The sequence below is a fragment of the Gekko japonicus genome, unplaced genomic scaffold, assembly GCF_001447785.1.
Source record: "Gekko japonicus isolate JY-2015 unplaced genomic scaffold, Gekko_japonicus_V1.1 scaffold2479, whole genome shotgun sequence".
NCBI classification, from domain to species: Eukaryota; Metazoa; Chordata; class Lepidosauria; order Squamata; family Gekkonidae; genus Gekko; species Gekko japonicus.
Genome location: NW_015160296.1, coordinates 30,580 through 49,127, shown reverse-complemented (window position 1 = coordinate 49,127; position 18,548 = coordinate 30,580). Strand labels below are relative to the sequence as shown.

Below are 18,548 nucleotides of genomic sequence, written 5' to 3'. Positions count from 1 at the left end.
GAGCCAGCATGGTGTAGTGGTTAGAGCACTGGATTAGGATCTGGGAGGCCCAGGTTCAAATCTCCAGTCTGCCACGGAAACATGCTGGGTGACCTTGGGCCAGTCACACAGTCTCTGACAAACCTGCCTCACACGGCTGTTGTGCGGATAAAATGGGGGAGAAGAGAATGTTGTTAGCCACATTGGGTCCCCACTGGGGAGAAAGGTGGGGTATAAACGAGGCACATAAATAAAATATAGAGAAATGAAGATATGAGTACAGAGTAAGTCCATATGGGCCTTATACCTTCCTTTGAATGGGCAAGACACTCAGCGGCTACTGCCACTGCCACCCACTTGGGCATGGATTGGACCCCAATAAATGATTTTAATATATTTTGATAATTTATGACTTGCTTTTCAAGGGGAGATTCTCAAAGCAATTTACAGATCATAAATGTTAGATACAACAAAACAATCACAGTTTAAAACCATTAGCACTGTCAAATCATTCAACGCCATCGTCAACCATTATATAGCACTCTATAATCAAAAGCAGAGCCAGCAGCAATCAGGGGCCCATGTAATTACACATCAAAAGCTAGAATGAACCGAAGGTCTTCAAAGTCTCTTAAAAAACCAACAGAGCTTGAATTCCAGAGAGATCGGCAGGCAGCCGATTCCATTGTTGAGGGGGGGGGGAGATACATAAGGATACCAGTATGATGCTAGGTGGAATTTTTCATAGATCTATGGACCAGTGTTCCCTCTGTGCTGAGTCAATGTGAGCTAGCTTACACTTCTTTAGCCTCCGGCTCACACATTTTTGTCTTAGCTCAGGAAGGATGGCTCCAGAGCAATCTAATTAATGCAGTAGCCAAATCGCTTGCTCACGACTTTAAGGCTGGTAGCTCACAAAGTAGAATTTTTGCTCACAAGACTCCACAGCTTAGAGGGAGCATTACTGTGGACCTCACTGAATAGGAGGGAATTTAGGGGAGAAGATTTTTTTAACTTTCCTCGGCTTATTTTATCAAGAACTTTAAAAGCACTATTAGTTCAAATGTAGCCCAGAAGCAAACTGGCAATCAGTACAGCTCATTTACCAAATATTAGCTTGGCTGCTGTGTTGTGGACCACGTGTCGCATCTGAGCTTCCTTCCTGCCCCACACAGAGTACACCAGCGGTTCTCAATGTGGCATGCAGAACAGCTTCCACCTGCTCTCCAGATTCCCCTTCTTCTTTCAGCTACTGCAGTGAAGTTACTAGTTGCCTGATGGCTTTTTTCCTCTTCACTATTGTTACAAAGGAGGAGGAGAAGACCAGAATGTGAAGTGTTGGCAAGGAGGAAAGGACAAAAAGGGAAAGACCTGCCATAAGGGAGGGCTGGCCTGGGACCCACTTTCAGCAGCTTCCTGACCCACTTTTGGGTCCTGACCAATGCTCCCTCTAAGCTGTGGGGTCATGTGAGCAAAAATTCTACTTTGTGAGCTACTGGGATTAAAGTTGTGAGCAAGCGATTTGGCTACTGCATAAATTAGTTTGCGCTGGAGCCATCCTTCCTGAGCTAAGACAAAAATGTGTGAACCGGAGGCTAAAAATTCTGTGAGCTAGCTCACTGTGAGGTAACTCAGCTTAGAGGAAACACTGGTCCTGACCTGCTGGAATACACTGTAGCAGTTCAGCTGGGAGGTTATCAGGGCACCCCACAAAAGCCAAGTTCTGGTCTAAGAAAGGGCACAAAGCAGACAAAAGGTACTCTTGGCCACAGATCCTATTTGGCCCTCTAAAAGAAGGCATGAGTCCAAGAGCATTCCTGAATCATAAGCCATTTCTACCACTTCACCAGGCGCCAGGGAAACCACTATTAGCGACTCCATCAGGATTAAGTTTCGAGTTACTCACCCTCACTAGTTTATTACTGTCATCAGACACATATCCAGAGATTAAATTGCTTTGCTGGCTCCTTAAGGAAACTGGGTGCCATCTTCAAAAGGATGACAACCCGTTCCATGACTCTGCATGATCTCTCCAAGCAATTTAATATAAATGTCTTTTAAAAAAGCTTCAGAGACAGACTAAATTAAATAAATACATCAATTAATTAATTAATTTAGCAGTTCTTTTGTAAGCAAACCTGAGCCTGCCTCGGCGGGGAGAGTGGGGTAAAAAATTAAATAAATGAATAAAATAAATAAATCCTTTGAGACCCCATGTCAGTTCCCAAACACAGGAATAATTGTTCCCCAAGACCATGCCCTGGAGCCTATCAGTGACACAGTGCAGAACCAACACAACAGAACATCGTGCTTGTGCAGATCAGTCCATGCAAGGATACCACAGATCAATTTCATCAAAAGCCACTGAAGTCCAGATAATAAACTTGATCATATTTCCTTTATTGATCTCCTGGTGAAGACAGGACAACCAAAGTAGCCAGTGCAAATGTCAGCCTGAGCCAAGATGGAATCAGATTCATATAATCCTTTTCATCAAAGAAGTATTTGAAAGACAAGTTGCTTACCTTTAACTGCCATTCTTCAAGAGGGCATCTGTGGATGCACATAGATGGGATTTGCACCTGAGCGGAGTACGATCTTGGAAACTTCAAGATCGATAAAACAGTTGCAAATAATTCCTCTCCCCCAGGACATGGGACAGACCACACATGCTTCTGGAGGGGGAGGCCATGTCTCTCTTGCCAAGTTCCTTGGCTACAGTCATGTTAGAGCACCTGCTGTGGGGAAGCTGGGCGGGTTTTGTGAATGCACAGATGGCCACTTGAAGAACAGTTACACGTAAACAACTTGCCCTTAAACTACATTGTGGTCTTTGTGCATCACACTGACAGGTATAGACTAGCAAGCTGACCTACTTGGGGGTATGTGCAGGTGTCTAGGAGAGACTGCAGGGCAGCTCAGCCAAAAGAAGCATCCATATACCATCTAGGGTATCTAGGGTGCAGTGCCTGATAAAAGTGGAGGGCTGAGCCCAGGTTGCAGCATAACACAGTTCTGGCAAAGATATGCTCCCTGCAAAGGCAGAGAAGGTGGCTATCGCTCTTATGGCATGAGCCTTGATTTTGGAAGGCAGAAGGTTACGTGCCATTTCATAAGAAAGCTCTATAGTCTGAGGTATCCAGTAGCTAAGACGTTGAGCTAAAAGGGGTTAGCCCTTCTTACTTCCAGAAAGGACACAAAAAAGCTTCTTGTGCTTCCTGAAAGAAGATGTCCAAGTGTTCTTTTCACATCCTGAACATGGAGCCCTCTCTGCTCCTGTTTCTAGAGATGGGAAGAAAATGGGCAAAATTATGTCTGGATTTAGATGGAATTCTGCAGCCACCTCTGGAAGAATGGTAGGGTCAGGATGAAAAATTACCTTGTAGTCATGAAAGTGGAGGAAGGGTGCATCTGCCCTAAGTGGAGTTGGTTCTGATGTCCCTCTAGCAGAGCAGATGGCAACAGGAAAGACCGTCTTTTACTGGCCTGTAGCTATGGTGGGGCTATTGGGGGCTCAGCCCCCTCTCTTAAAAGAACAGCCCCACAAGGTTTCCCTCATCCCTTCCTGGCAGAGTCTTCTCCCTGCTTGCTAGGGATGTGAACCCCTCTCTGCTCAGCTGGCTGCTGGCAGATGGCTTCATTGCCGGTCCCTGCAGGAAGAAGACTCACCCAGCCGGCAACGAGGCCAGCCCGCCATCTTCCTCCCCTTGTAAGGTTTAAATTTTATTTTAAAGTAAGTCCCTCTGGCACCAGTAGCCCCCCCAGAACCCCGGAGCTCCCCAAGATAAAATAAATCCAGGTTATGGGCCTGGTATTTTGTGAAAATACTTTTTAGGTTATAAGTTGCAATGGGTTTAAAAGGCTTTCCTGTCAGTTGTGGGAGGACAAGCTGGAGCTTCCACTCAGGAATAGGAGGGAACACTGAAGGGTAAAACTGGACAAGGCTCTGGAGAAACTGCTTTATCATGTCTTGAGAAAAGACAGAATGACCTTGAATAGGAGGGCTGGGAGGTTAAAATTGCAGCCAGGTGAGAGATGAGCATGTGAGACTGAGAGACCAAAGATGGAGATGGGACTGTGGGGGAAAGGTTACTAAACACTTATTTAGCTGGCTTAGATGTTGCCAAATTCCCTCCCCTCTTTGTGCCTCTTTAAGGACTGACAAAATGTACCTTTGGAAAAGTGTGTGTGGGGTGTTACATCACTACTTCGCACTCTCCTGCTACAGAGGCACCCAGCAAGAATGACCTGACAAAGTGCTTTTCCCTACCAACCTTCCTTGCTGTGGTTTCGGCTGCTGGCCTGCCAAGCAAAAGTCATGCTGACAGTGGCTGAAATTTGGTGCTTCTGTGAGGCTTTTCCATTAGTTGGGCAACACGACACAGGCTGGAAATAGCAGATGGGTCTCTGTGGGGAAGGCGGGGGAAATGGCAAGGTGCCGTAATCAGCATTTTGCCAACAGAAACCAGGATTGAGGGATGCTCTGCTGGCTGAATTCTGGATTTAAGATAATCCTAGTTAAGATAAGCCATGGTTTCAGTGGCAAAATGGAAACAATTTATTATTTACCAGAACTCTAGACATATCAATATACCGCTACATACAAAGGTTTCCAAAATTTAAAGGATAAAGAAGTATTTGAAAATAAGCTGTGCAGAATAAATGTTACACCCTCTTCTTCAGAAACTGGTTGTGAGCTAACATGGCTTAGATTTCTCTCATTTCAAGAATAACACAACTATCACCATGTTTACCCCTGCCTGCTGATGGCTGAACTGAGACCTTGAACTGGGACTTCATCCCTTAATGCACCAGCTCTATGGCTTTAACAGAACAAAGTCTCACTATGTGCATTCGGCTCTGGCTGCATTGCTTTTGTGGGAGGACATGTATTTAAATAAGATTGCAAGATTCAAAAACTGAGTGCGTGAGAAATTATCAGTGTGGTTCACATCATGCCTACTTGAGATACAGTGCCAGCAACAGTAATGCACTAATAATAATAATAATAATATATTGTCAAAACTGTAATTACGGCTGGCTCATATAGGTGCTTTTTTGGGAGGGGTGTTTTAGTTTTTTTGTCTTCTTGGGTCAGTTCCAAGTCATGGAGATATGACCAGGTTGACCAACACAGCCTGTGAGCTGGCTAATCATGGGCTTAGTTGGAGTAACACCATGATCTGGGGGTTGCCAGAATACCTTGACTGCATGGTCTCATGTCCAAAGGAGGTTGGAAATGTCTGCATGGAGATTTGAAAAATGGCAAGAAACAGCTCTCAGGTTTTTTTAAAAACCCACCCTCTATTTTGGAAGCTGCTCAAAGAATGAATTAAATCCTCTGCGATACTATACTACAGTTTTAATGGTTTTAAAATGTGATTCTATCACGTGTGTTTTAATTTGTTAGCTGTCTTGGTGGCTCTTGTGAGGGCAGAAAAGTGGGACGTAAATTTTGTAAAATAAATAAATATTATTTCATCAGCAGCAGTGCCAGGTCAATAGACAACCTGAGCTATGAAACTTCAGTGGCAAAGGGCCCCCAGGCTAAAAAATTTTTTTTTAGATGAAGACAGAGCTTGATCCCATGGAAAAGCTCCCGGTACTGGTTTAGCACAACAAACCCACCTTGATCTTACCCCTGCAGCTTCCTGAAATTCTCTGACTGAGAGTCAGGGGTCCTCACTGCACCACAGGGGTATACTGGGAGTGGGGGTCAACAGGAATTGTGGCATCCTCCTGTCTTCTTCTTGAACTTCCCATATCCTCAGTAAAAAAGAAGGGTGAGTGATTTTGCTTTGTTCCTCCTCTTAATACAGTCTCTCAAGCTGCGCTACAGGTAGGGTTGCCATCCCCCCGATGGGGGTGGAGTTTCCCCGCTTTTGGGGGCCCCAATTTACTGCCACCCATCTGGCCGGCAAGGGGAGCCCCACCCATGAAGAGCTCCAATGTGCCCAACATACCTGGCACAATGATGTCACCTGGAGATGTTATTATGCGGGGGAACGCTCTAGCATTTGGGTAAAAACTCTATGGTGACTATAGAGTTTTCGCCTAAACGATAGTGCGCCCCCTGTATGACGTGCCCGGTGTGATGATGTCACTTCCAGGTAAGACCTGGCAACCCTAGGTAATATTAATCCAAATAACATGTTTGTTATTCCTAGAAAAAGGAACAAGAGGCCACTAGGGCAACAGTATTGTCCCAGTGCAGAACTGTTAGACCTAAGATGCCCACAACCTACTCCTGTGGCATGGTCACTCCATTGTCATTTCATTGGCTGCCTATCAGGCACCAGGCTCAATTCAAGGTACTAGCTATCACACATAAAGCCCTTCATGGGCTTGGTCCCTCATATCTGTAGGACCTCCCCTCCTGATCTACCACAACAGCTTTGATCACCCGAACAGGGTCTCCTACAAGTGTGACCCTGAAAACAAGTAAAATCAACAACTGCCCATATACATGCATTCTCTGGCATGGCTTCCACTTTATGAAATGGTCTGCCTGATGAGGTTAGGAGAGCTCCAGCTCTCATGGTTTTCTGCAAACTAAGCAAAACTGAATTATTCAGGCCTTTCTACATAGGTAATAGTGCTGTACTGTAACAAAATGTTTGAGAAATCAGTTTTGGGAAAAGGGAGAGAGACTGTGGACTACAATAGTACATACAGTATAGTTCATACCGTGTTATATAGTGTAATCCTACTATGTAATTTCTGCATCATTTAACATGTTATTGTTTATGCTTTGTTTCCGTTCTGCATTCAGGTATCTGAATCCAAACCCTATTGGCTTTTCTTAGTGGATGTTCCAGCTTGATGACTCTATTTGATTTTCACAGTGTGATCTGCCCTGAGTCTCAGTGAGAAAGGCAGATTATAAATAATGCAAATAAAATAAAGGTAATTGTGCTTGTCATGACACACTTCGATAAACCCCTCTCTCCATACCATTTGAATGGCAGCTGCTGTCAGAGATGAAGAAGTGCATAATATGATGATGCCACAAAGTGGCTAAGTATGTCAAAAGGGGGAAAGTGTCACGGGCTGGGGTGCCAATCAAAGGGAGTCAAGAACAAGCCAAAGCCAGGGTCAGGAGCCAGGAACACAGAGCCAAGTCCAAAGCCAGGGGGTCCAAAGGTCTAGGTGCAAAAGCCGAGCCGGAGTGGATGCTAGCAGCAGAAAGCTGACTTGTTGCTTCCATGAAGGGAGTGTGGAGTGTGGAGTTAAATGCTGCTACCAATTAGCCAGCTGCACGATTGGCCAGGCTCCTGTTAGAACTCTGGGCTGGCTGAGCGACTCCCTTGTAGTCTGGCTTCTCTTTGTCTGCTTGCTAAGTTTTGTCACAGTCGCTCCCTTAAAACGAGTCACATGTGGGGGTGAGTCAGGAGGACTTTCAGCTTGCAGTTCTTCCTTCTTACCTGGGCCAGGTGTGAAGACTGCTGTTACAGGCACTTGCCAGCTATCCTCCTCTGCTGCTTCAGAGGGGCCAGCTGTGGTTTCTGCAGGCTCTGTCAGCTCATCCTCATCCATGCCCATGACAGGAAGAGAGTGACCCAGGATTGCCATTTTTCAGTGGCATCCTCACATGGAGCTTAATGTGTGGCTCTGCATGCATTATTTTTAATGCATATACAATGCAGGCAAAAGTTCAAACAAAAAACACTGCATTAGTACAGGAATATGTTCCAGGCCTTAAAGGAAGAATATACAGTTTTCATTCACCAATAGTAAAAAGTAAAGCAAATACATTGTAAAAATTAAACTCAAATCAACAGTCGCTAATGTAGACGTAGGTTTTTTGAACAACAGCTCTAAATGAAAACATTTGATGCACAGTCAAACATAAATATAGTTCCTGCGGCTCTTCCCAATTCCTGTAAAAAAAAATCAAAAGAATAAAAAAAAATCTTTTCTTTCCTGGAATGTGACTCAGAGAAGATACCGTAAACAGATTTAATCATGTCCACAACTGGTTACAATTTCTTTTATATTAAGTCTGTGTCTGAAGCATCATGGCGATTTTTTTATATCTTCCCTCAACAACTGCAGAGGGCAAAGCATCCCATCACATTAATGTAAAATCTCTCCTGTGTTAATAATTTGTCAAATTATAAAGATATGATATAGGTGTTACCCTGTTCATAGAACTTGGATAGAACATAAACTTTTTTATTCTATTTATAGCATGTTGTTTCTCAACGTCTAATATTCTCTAATACAAATGAAACAATAGTCTTGATAGGAACATGGCCAATTTTTTTAAATTCAGGGGCTCTAAATGATAAACTGCAGAGATTTTTTTTAACAGAGGAACCATGGATACTTGTTTTGGAGAATATGACAATACTTGAGGGAATTCAAAAAGCTCTTAAAGGCTCAAATGCTTCTCAGAACACATCTATTCTACTAGTATGCTGCTCAAATGCAACACATACATTGCTAAATCAACGCTTACGCCCTTGACGTTCCAAAGAAGACAGCCATGTTCTGCAAGGGTCCCAAAGCTCTGTGGGCTCAGTTGTGGAACTGACTTGGGTCCATATTATATCTGCACTGGCTCTTTCACTAATGATGCAAAGTGCTCAGCTACATGGTTTGCAACCACAGTCAGAAGCAGGTTCACTCTGAAGTTGAAAGGGAGCAGGTAAATGAAAAGGGAAGAAGGTGAAACGTATGTGAACTCAGAAGACTCTGAAATTGAAAAGGGAGGAATGTCATGCGAGGAGGGAAGACTGCACAAGCTTACTAGTTCAGCTTAACACTGAGTTAATTTTTGAACTGGGCCACTGGAAGAGGAAGCACTGAAAATGAATTGTGTCATGAATCTCCTATGGCCCTGCTTTCACTGCATAATGTTTCTGCTTCTGTAATTTTAGCATTTCTTGCATTGTTTGACATGTCATGTTTAATATTGATGTGTTGTTTCAGACTAACATTATGCGATCTGCCTTGAGTCTCAGTGAGAAAGGCAGACTATACATGATAAATAAATAGAATGATACTTTCAGTAAACATGTAAGAACTCTCAAATCTCCAAGAACTCAGCAATGGTTGAGTTACAGTAAAAGATGAATTTTGGATCAGACAAATTTCTGGACTACATTCAATCCTTAATAGCATGATGAAGTAGATGCAGGGGTCATTTCCTGTTGGAGTGCCCCAGAGCGGTGCTCTGGCAGTAAGGGGCCCAGGCCCGCCCCCCTGAGGGGGGGAATTAAATGCCTGGCTTCCCAGCCCGATCTTCTCCAGATGCCCCGCAGGTGCTTCTGGTGATGTCAGGGGGTGTGGCATATGCTAATAACAGGTATGCTAATGAGCTCCTGCACCTCTTTTTCTACGAAATGACCCCTGGGTAGATATCATTGTTTTCAAGAACCAAAAATTATGGCAGCTGCTTCAACACAGAGCGCTAGCCCAAGTTCGCAGCCATTTTACAGACTACCCCATCAAAAAGGGTTTGAAAAATACACTATTTTTAAAAAAAATCAAATGTTTACATACTTACACATTACAAATACATCAATTTATTCTAAACTAATACATTAATTTAAAATATTCTTTTTTTAAAAAACACACTTTTTATTGAAAGTTTTTTCCTTTAAACAAATTAAATAGAATATGTAACCTTGAAGTTGTCAACCATAAACAAAGCATTAACCATAAATTCATAAGTGCAGCAATCAGACTTATTATACTTAGTACTTCATTTCATTCCAAAGCTCAATAATTAATAATTATAGCCCATTATAATTAAAGATCAATGTTAAAAAGAGTTTAGAAGTGCAGCCATTCTATGTATTGAGGACTGTGAGGGATTATCTCATGTTCTACCATGTATTGTATAAATGAAAACCATGTTTTGACAAAGGTAGGGTGTGTGGTTGAGGGTTTGTGTGAGCTATCTGTGTACGTTTCTGCAATCCTGTCCATTACAAAATGGTTCCAACATTTTTGTCTCCACATTTTGATATCTGGTGGGTCTGGGGCTTTCCAGTTTGGTGTAGTGGTTAAGTGTGCGGACTCTAATCTGGGAGAACCGGGTTTGATTCCCCACTCCTCCACTTGCACCTGCTGATGTGACCTTGGGTCAGTCACAAGCTCTGGCACGGCTGTCCTTGAAAAAGAGCAGTTTGTGTCAGAGTTCTCTCAGCCCCACCCACCTCACAGGGTGTCTGTTGTGGGGAGGGGAAGGGAAAGGAGTTTGTAAGCCGCTCTGAGACTCCAAGTGAAGGGCGGGGTATAAATCCAATCTCTTCTTCTTCCAAACAGCTGCCACGGTCAATCTTGACATGTTGGTATTCTGAGATCCTCCGTCTCCTAGTTGTAATAAGATTACTGTTGGGTCTAGAGGGGTTCTTTGAGAAGTGATTGCAGTGATTTCCTCTATCACTTGCTTCCAGAAAGACTGTATTTTTGGACACTCCCACCAGCAGTGGGAAAAATCACTAACCGCCCCGCATCCCTTCCAACAGAGGTGATTGTAGGTGGGTTGCATATGTCTTAATCTCTTCGGGGAGAGGTACCATCTCGTTTGGAGTTTTAAAAATTGTAGTCTTATGGAGAATATTCTAGATTTGCAAGCTTGTGAGTCCCATATCTTTGTCCATTGTTGGTTAGATATTTCCCTTCGAAGGTCCTTGTTCCAAGCGATCTTGTTAGACATAGCCATAGATTTGTCGTGTTCCTTTTCCAGCAGCAATTTGTATATCAGTGATAAGACACCTTTCGTTTTGTCAGGTGTTTTTTCCAGGATGCGTTCAAATACTGTTTTGGGTCTGGAGAATGATTCTTGTTCTTTTGCCCAGTCGATGAGACTCTTGAGTTGATAAAGTTTTAACCAGGAGATTTTAGAATGGAATAATTCTTCAAATGGAGGTGTCCTTTTGAGGCAATATCTTGTATTCTGTGAAGTCCTGCATTCGTCCATTTTTCAAAGGCAGCCGGTTCTCACCCTGGAGTTAACCAAGGTTGATTGATGAAGGTAGACAGGGGGGATATCTTTGGTGCCAATGTTTTCCTGTGCATATCCCATATTCTTAACGTGGCATTTAAGAATGCATTATCAACTATGGTTTTAGGTCGATTTGCTTTGGGCATCCATATCATGTCTGGAAGTTAGAAGGGACATACGTAAGCTTGTTCAATGTGGCACCAGCTTGTAGCTTGATCATTTTGAAGCATTTTTATTACGCATGTTGGTATCTGTGTAATGAGGGAATTCCCAAACCTCCCATGGAGCTTGGTCTGGTGAGATATCTGTGGTCCACCCTTGATTTCATCGAGTTCCACAAAAAGTTTGTTAGTGTACGTTGCCATTTGATAAATTCCTTATCTCTAATATATATAGGGATTGCCCTAAAAAGAAACAGGTAGCACAGAAAAATAAAACTTTGTATCAGTTGTAACCTGTCTGCCAAAGACAGCTGAATTTCATTCCATTCCCGTATTTTTTCTTGGATGTCTTTGTGTGTTCTATGGAAATTACATTCCTTAATTTTGTCAAAGTTTATTGGTATGTGGACGCTGAGGTGTCTCCACTCTGATGTTATCCATTTGTAAGTAAATCTTTCTTGTAGGGCCAGTCTGGTCTTCTTCAGGATAATTATTGGATAAATTTGAGATTTGTTTGTGTTCCGTCTTAGTCCCGAGACCTTTCCAAACCTGGAGATGATTTCAGCAATGGCCGGCAAAGATGATGATGGATTGGAGACGTACAAGGCCATGTCATCAGCATACATCGTCATCTTATGTTCTTTTCCATCTATTGAAACTCCCTTGAAGGTTTTGTTGTTACGGAGGTCTTCCGCCAGTGGTTCTATGGCGAGCGTGAATATGAGAGGCGAAAGCAGGCAGCCTTGCCGAGTTCCTCTTGTGGGAGAGAAGAAGGCTGAATTTACATTATTTATCCTCACCCTGGATCGAGAATTTTGGTATATTGCTCTTAAGGCCGTCAATAAGTTTGCTCCAAACCTCATGCACTGTAACAGTGTAAGTAGATATGAAATTTCAATGGAATGGAAGGCCTTTTCAAAATCTAAGGCCAGAATCAGGGATTGTTCCTTGGAGCGCGTGCCTTTTAAGATCACATTCAATGTCTGTCGTATATTTTCCGTAATCTGTCTATTTGGGATAAATCCCGTCTGGTCTGTGTTGATGATATCAGGGGCCACATTCTTAAGACGGTTTGCCAAAATCATTGAAAAAAGCTTGGCATCACTGTTTATCAGCACAATGGGTCGATAGGATGCCGGGTCTGATGGATCTTTATTTTTCTTGGGAATGACTGTGATTGAGGATTCTGACTAGGATGGTGGTAGGATTCCATCTTAAGGCCGAGTTGAAAAGGGCTAATAAAGGGTCTGTTAGTGAAGCGCAAAATGTTTTGTATACGGGAGGCCATCAATATCTGGAGCTTTATTAGATTTTGTCTGTTTGATTGCATCTATCACCTCCTTTCTCGTTATAGGACTATCCAGTGCCAATGTTTGTATTTCAGATAATGATTTCGGAGGAACTAGCGAGTCTAAATATGTGTTGATTCAGCCCATTGTCGGATTAGATCACGTATAGAGTTGTTCACAAAATTTTGTGAAAATATCCGCTATATTTCTCGATGTGGTATGATTTTCACCCTGTGGAGATTTAATAGAGCCCCGGCATGTTTTCCCCTCAAACATAGAGTTCCCCCCCTCAAACATAGAGTTTTCCCCTCAAATGGCTGTGGCCCCGCCCCCAGCATGCCCGGCATCATCACATCACATCCGGCTGACGTGCACGCTGGGGTGGGTTTTCCCCCGGGGCCCAATTCCGCGGCGGCGGAAATCGGGCCTCCAAAGCGGGGGATTATCCGCCCCCCGGGGGGACTTGGCAGCCCTAAATACTGCAAAATATACCAAGTAGATCATAAGTATAAGTAAACCCTTACCTTCTTCCGTTGGCTATCATAGTATCCTAAACACTATCATAAAATAAAGTTTCTTGGGTGGATTATAGAATGTGCTTTACAGTGCCCTGACTTTGTCTGCAAGACCAACAATTGAAATTAGACCACTAACATGAAAAGAAAAGTGCAACTAATAGTTGCACAAGTGTGTATTATGATATCATCAGAGTAGTTTTAAGTGTCCCAACATTATGGAAAGGAAATGTCTGGGTGGAAATTTCATGATCATTGTGCTTTTTGGCAAAAACTGCAAAGTAAACTTCCCAATGAGACCAACAGCTTTTGTTATCCTCAAGGGGACTTTCCCTTATTAATTGGAAGAGCCACCCAAGCTTCATCACAAACTGCTTGTGAAACATTTCTCAGTTTCAAAAGTCTATGTCCACATATAGATACACATAATTTTTACACTGATGATTAGTGGTTGGGGAAAACCTGGAAGTGATGTAGGGCAGCTCTAGCAACTGCTGGAAACTCAGTGGTAAAACCATAGAATTTCCAGGGATTCCTAAGTGATGCAGCAACGCAGCTGACATAACCTTTTAAAAAAGAATTTGTCCTGCTGCTGCTCTGAGCAACAGTGGACAAATAGGGCTCCAGTAGGAGGTCCAGCAGCCCTAGTGGCAGTCAACCCCCCCCCACACACACACAAAGTACTTGAGACAAGATGATGATGATGATGTATTAATCGCAACAGTCCAGCTTATGCCAGGCTCTGGGTGATGTACAAGGCATAATGCCATAAAATATACAAAATATTAAAATTCAATGAATAACTTAGTAAAAAAATTACAGTACAGATAAAACAATCCAAGGTAGCAATTTTCCTATGATATTATTTGCCCCAATTCTGGACTGCTAGCCCCTTTTCGGGGTGGGGGGGAAAGGGAATTCAGAGCAAGAAAGGGGGGGAGGGGAGAAGGAAGGGCGCCAGCCAATGAGGTAACCATTGCTACCCTCAACCAAAAGCTTGGCGAAACATCTCTGTCTTACAGGCCCTATGGGATTGCATGAGGTTCCGCAGGGCCCTTATGTCATTTGTCAGAGAGTTCCACCAGGTCGGGGCCAGGACCGAGGAGGCCCTGGTCCTGGTTGAGGACGGTCGGACATCCCTAGGGTCAAGGATCACAAGCAAGTTGTTATAAGAAGAGTGCAAGAATACATATTGGGGAAAAATATGACCAAAGCACAAACTAGATACTTACCTAACACGTTTCTAACTGCAACCACTTATGTTACACAGTAAACAGTAACTGAATGGAGGGAAGTTTCAAAAGCAGTTTGTGATACAACAGAGGTATTAGTGTGGTTTTTGGGAGGGGGGCCCACAAAAAAGGAAGACGCATAAGCCACTAGGACAGCTTACATAGCTATTTGAACCCCGGTCAAGATATGCACAACAGTGCAGTTACCTGAGCATTAAGGAGCTCTTCACACTTATGTGCTTGTTTTTCTATCGCAGATACATACTGTTTTTCGACAGCTTCTTCTCGCTGCTGGACCGTGGACTGCAGCAAGGCCTGAAAGAAACAGTACGGCAGTCAGGCATAAATGGAGTAGACACTCTGCCTGCCATTAGAAATCAGTTTTTCCCCCTGACACGTTTTCTATTAAGCAACATTTGTAAGCAACTGCAATTTGATATTGATCAGATGGATCAGATATATGGGACACCTAAGACAAATGTGGATATATTTTATTTTTCGGTATACAGAATTTCTCAAGATGGTCCTCATGTTTCCCTACGGAACTGTCTGTATAAAAGACACATAAGAAAGAAGGAAGGTGAGCAGTACTGTGAAATGTATCCAGTTCAGTTGGACCACACAAGATGAAAGGCACAGGAAAGCCAGTGGGGAAGGGGAGGGGTGGAAGCCAGACATATTTCACTGGCTGACAAAGCTCCACATCCTCTCAGCACACTGTTAGATCCCCAGGGCCAAGCATGATCTTCACAACCACAAGTCAAGTAAAAGCAGATGGAAATTATGAGTTATTTGAAAATATAGAATCAGTGCCCCCAAAATAGTTCTTGATCCCTTGAAGAGACTGGGAATCAGAAGTGTGAAAATCAGAGGGGAGAAAAAACACACAAACACACACAATCCCCCCCCCACAATACCAAAATACAGATAGAATTATAATTGTTGTGGGGAGGGGAGATCCAACCACTGAACACAATTAAAAGAGATTAACATTGTATCTACCCTTTACATTTTAACCAAATTCTCTTATCTTTCCATGACTGGCACTGTGTGAACTTCATTGCTTTAAATACCATGGTGCCACGTTTCCCCCCTAAAAGATGTGCTATATACATTCAACAGATATAATACTCCACACAGAAAAAAATGCAGTGTTTAAACAGATCTGAGTACTGAACTGTTTATGGTTTAAAATTATGCTAAAAAGCAGCTTTCTTTATACAAAACAGAAATCTGGCATGCACGGGCAAGCAAGCAAAGTATTCCAAACCTCTTAAAATAGATTCTTATTTTGAAAAATAATAGACATGCTCGGTGGGAAGCATTAAGCAAGATGCTGCATCTATGTTTTCCATGTATGTGGTGCTGCAAATGTATTACAACTGCAGAAATATTAGAAGTCTTGCAACACATCCACAATTAAAACTGGGCAGTGAAGCCCTGAGTGTGCTACCTACCCTATGGGGCTTGCTTACACCTACTGCACCTACTGTTGGAGCAAAAATTAACTTGGGTTTGCAAATATTAATATAACTAGAAAAGGCATGGCTCACGTAATCCAGTAGCAAATTGGGGGGGGGGGGATTAATACTAGAAAAATAGTAATCGTCATAGTAATTGTCATAACATTAAGTATCTGAGCTTGTTCCCCAATGGGAAAATTAACAGAGTTCTTAACTCTGGGTTAGCAAATTCCAGGCAATCTGGGGGTGAAGTTTGGGGAGGATGTAATGGGGGGAGAGGCTTCAGTGGGGTGCAATGCCAGAATTCACCCTCTCAAGCTCCTAGGCCACATTTGGAGTTTGGCAACCCTGCAAATAAGTCAACAATCATACAAAAGAAATTTCATTTCTTCATTTCAGTGAAGGTTTTACAAACCTAACAGAACAAAGCTTGAGTCCAGCGGCACCTTTAAGACCTAATTCAAGGCATAAGATTTTGTGTGCAAGCACATTTCTTCAGATACCAAACCTAGCAGTCATGGTTCTAACCCCGAGTTATGTGCAAGTGTCATGGTTACTGGAAAAGAGTGCAGTAATGCAATACATTCAAGGCTTAACTTTGTTTTCCTTATTTAAATTGCACTCGGTTGTTGTCACAGTATTTTTGGAATTTTCTGTAAACTGCTTTGTGAGAATAGTAGCATATAAATGCCCAAATGAATAAAACTAAACTGCTAGTCTACACTGCCAACAAACCTGTGAGACTGCTAATATTCTTCAAGTTTTACTACAACATTTGATAGGCCAGGTAGGGTCATTACATAGCTGCAACATCAATCTTCAAATGTGCTCATACTCCATAGGTGCATTTAATAAATTCTGGCTTATGAATAAGTGAACCTTTATGATGCTTGTTTCCAAACCATGGACAAGATCCATGGTGTCAGGATTTCCAGCTCACGTAGAACCCCCCCCTCACTTTAAAGTACCATGTCATGAGCAAAGAATGGCTGATACCAGAAGGAAAAACTATTATCTCATCTAGTTCATAACTACAAAGAAACACTTTATGTGTAGGCCAGTACCTTTTCGGATGTAGATCTGCAATACCCTTATTGTGTTAAGCAACCCTTATGCATAGAGGATACAGATTTCCTAAATGGCCATATTTGGAAACTAAACTGGAGATCTAGAGCATTAGTTAGATATCTTGGAATAAAGCATTCATTTCAGTTTAGCTTCTCTAGTTAAGTGGAAGTGAGTAAAAAGCTTAAAATAGCATCTGCTGAAAAACCTGGCACTAAAGACAGGGTTGAAAAAGAGAGCAGAAATGCCTCTGAAATGTAATGCGCACCTCCTCATATGATTCAGTCATCACTCACAACTTTGCACGATTTTCAGTTCCACTATTGATAGAGTAGTTCCATCATGTAGAATAGTTAGATCAAGGGTGTCAAACATGCAGCCCATGGGCTGGATTAGGCCCCCGGAGGGCTTCTATCAGGCCTGCAGTGGAACTGGCTGTCTTCCGCTGCTTCTTCAAGTTCTGCTGCTGCTGCGTCATTGTAGGTTTGCAGCTTACAGATACACACCTGAACAGCATGCTCAAGATTGCAACAGCACAGACATTTTGATGCAATAATTCAGAGCAAGAGGTGTCAGTTATCAGACACTGTTAAATAAACAAAATATTGCCAGAGTGCTAATGTTTTAAACATGTTTTTATTTTAAGTAAAAAAAAAACCTTTGTGTTTGTGTCCTTTATAAAGTTTATATCTCCGCTACCTGGCATTACATTTTATGACACACATGGCCCGGTCCAACAAGATCTCATTTATGTCAGATCCGGCCCTCATAACAAATGACTTTGACATCCCTGAGTTAGATTCTATGAATCACAAGCACAAATGGCAGTCACAGATGCACATTTTTTATGCTTACCCATTTCTCTAGCAGTACCCCAAGAACTCCAAAAAACTGATGCCCATAATCATTGGAGACCAGTGACCAGAATATGAAGCAGCATGAAGGGTTGCTGTGAAGAGGAATAAATCTGGAAACATGACCTGTCCTTCTTCTGCGGCTGCTGTGTTACTGCAAAAGCGGACAGTAGTGTTCTCCAGTTCACACGTGGGTCTCCTGTGAATCCAACCATCACTCTCAGGGAGGTCTCTGGAGACTATTAAGGGGGGGGGGACTCATAATGCATGGCAGATTATCTACTCTAAAACCAGCTCTATTTTCTCTCCTACTGCTTAAATAGCTGCCAGATGTATTTTGGTCTATACCTTACTACAGACACTGTTGCCTTCTCTTATCCCTGCAACTGTCCAGAAACATGTTTTCTGAATTCAGATTATTATCATTGTAGTGCACACTGATATTGCTGGGTATTTTCACATTCTCTTTCTCTAAAAGCATTTCAGGAAAAGGCATTGGATTCTCATTTGGCTCTGGAAATAAGGTGCTATAGAAAGGAAAGGAACACAAAGCCCATTGTGGAAATGGATGTAATCCTTACACGTCAAAGCAAATGACCACACAATCCGAACTGTCTTTTTTATATGCACTTTAAAGCCAAGCAACATTTGTCTGTCAGTATGCCTATCCCTGCGGTATGCCTGGGCTGCAGTGGCTCAAGTGGTTAAGCTGTATGCCTATCCCTACGGTATGCCTGGGCTGCAGTGGCTCAAAAGTGGTTAAGACGCTGAACTGCAGACTGGAAGGTTGGTAGTTCAGCAGTTTGAAACCCGAGTGCCGCATGACGGAGTGAGCTCCCATCTCTGGTCCCAGCTCCAGCCAAACTAGCAGTTCGAAAGCAAGAAATTGCAATTAGATAAATAGGTACCGCTTCGGTGGGAAGGTATCAGTGTTCCGTGCACCTTGGCGTGTAGTCATGCTGCCCACATGACCACGGAAATGTCTCTGGACAGCGCTGGCTCTTTGGCTTGGAAACAGAGATGAGCACCGCAT

General features: G+C 42.8%; 1 protein-coding gene across 1 annotated transcript in view; it reads right to left on the bottom strand.

Annotated features, from left to right (window-relative positions):
* Nucleotides 1-17,139, bottom strand: part of LOC107114528 (coiled-coil domain-containing protein 91-like) — a 57,383-nt gene extending 40,244 nt beyond the window's left edge. The window contains exons 1-2 of the mRNA XM_015416049.1: nt 17,098-17,139; nt 14,341-14,448 (exon numbers count right to left, since the gene is read on the bottom strand). Of these exons, the coding sequence (XP_015271535.1) occupies nt 14,341-14,448; nt 17,098-17,139 (150 nt within the window). The remainder of the gene's footprint in view (nt 1-14,340; nt 14,449-17,097) is intronic.
* Nucleotides 17,140-18,548: the final 1,409 nt, after the last annotated feature.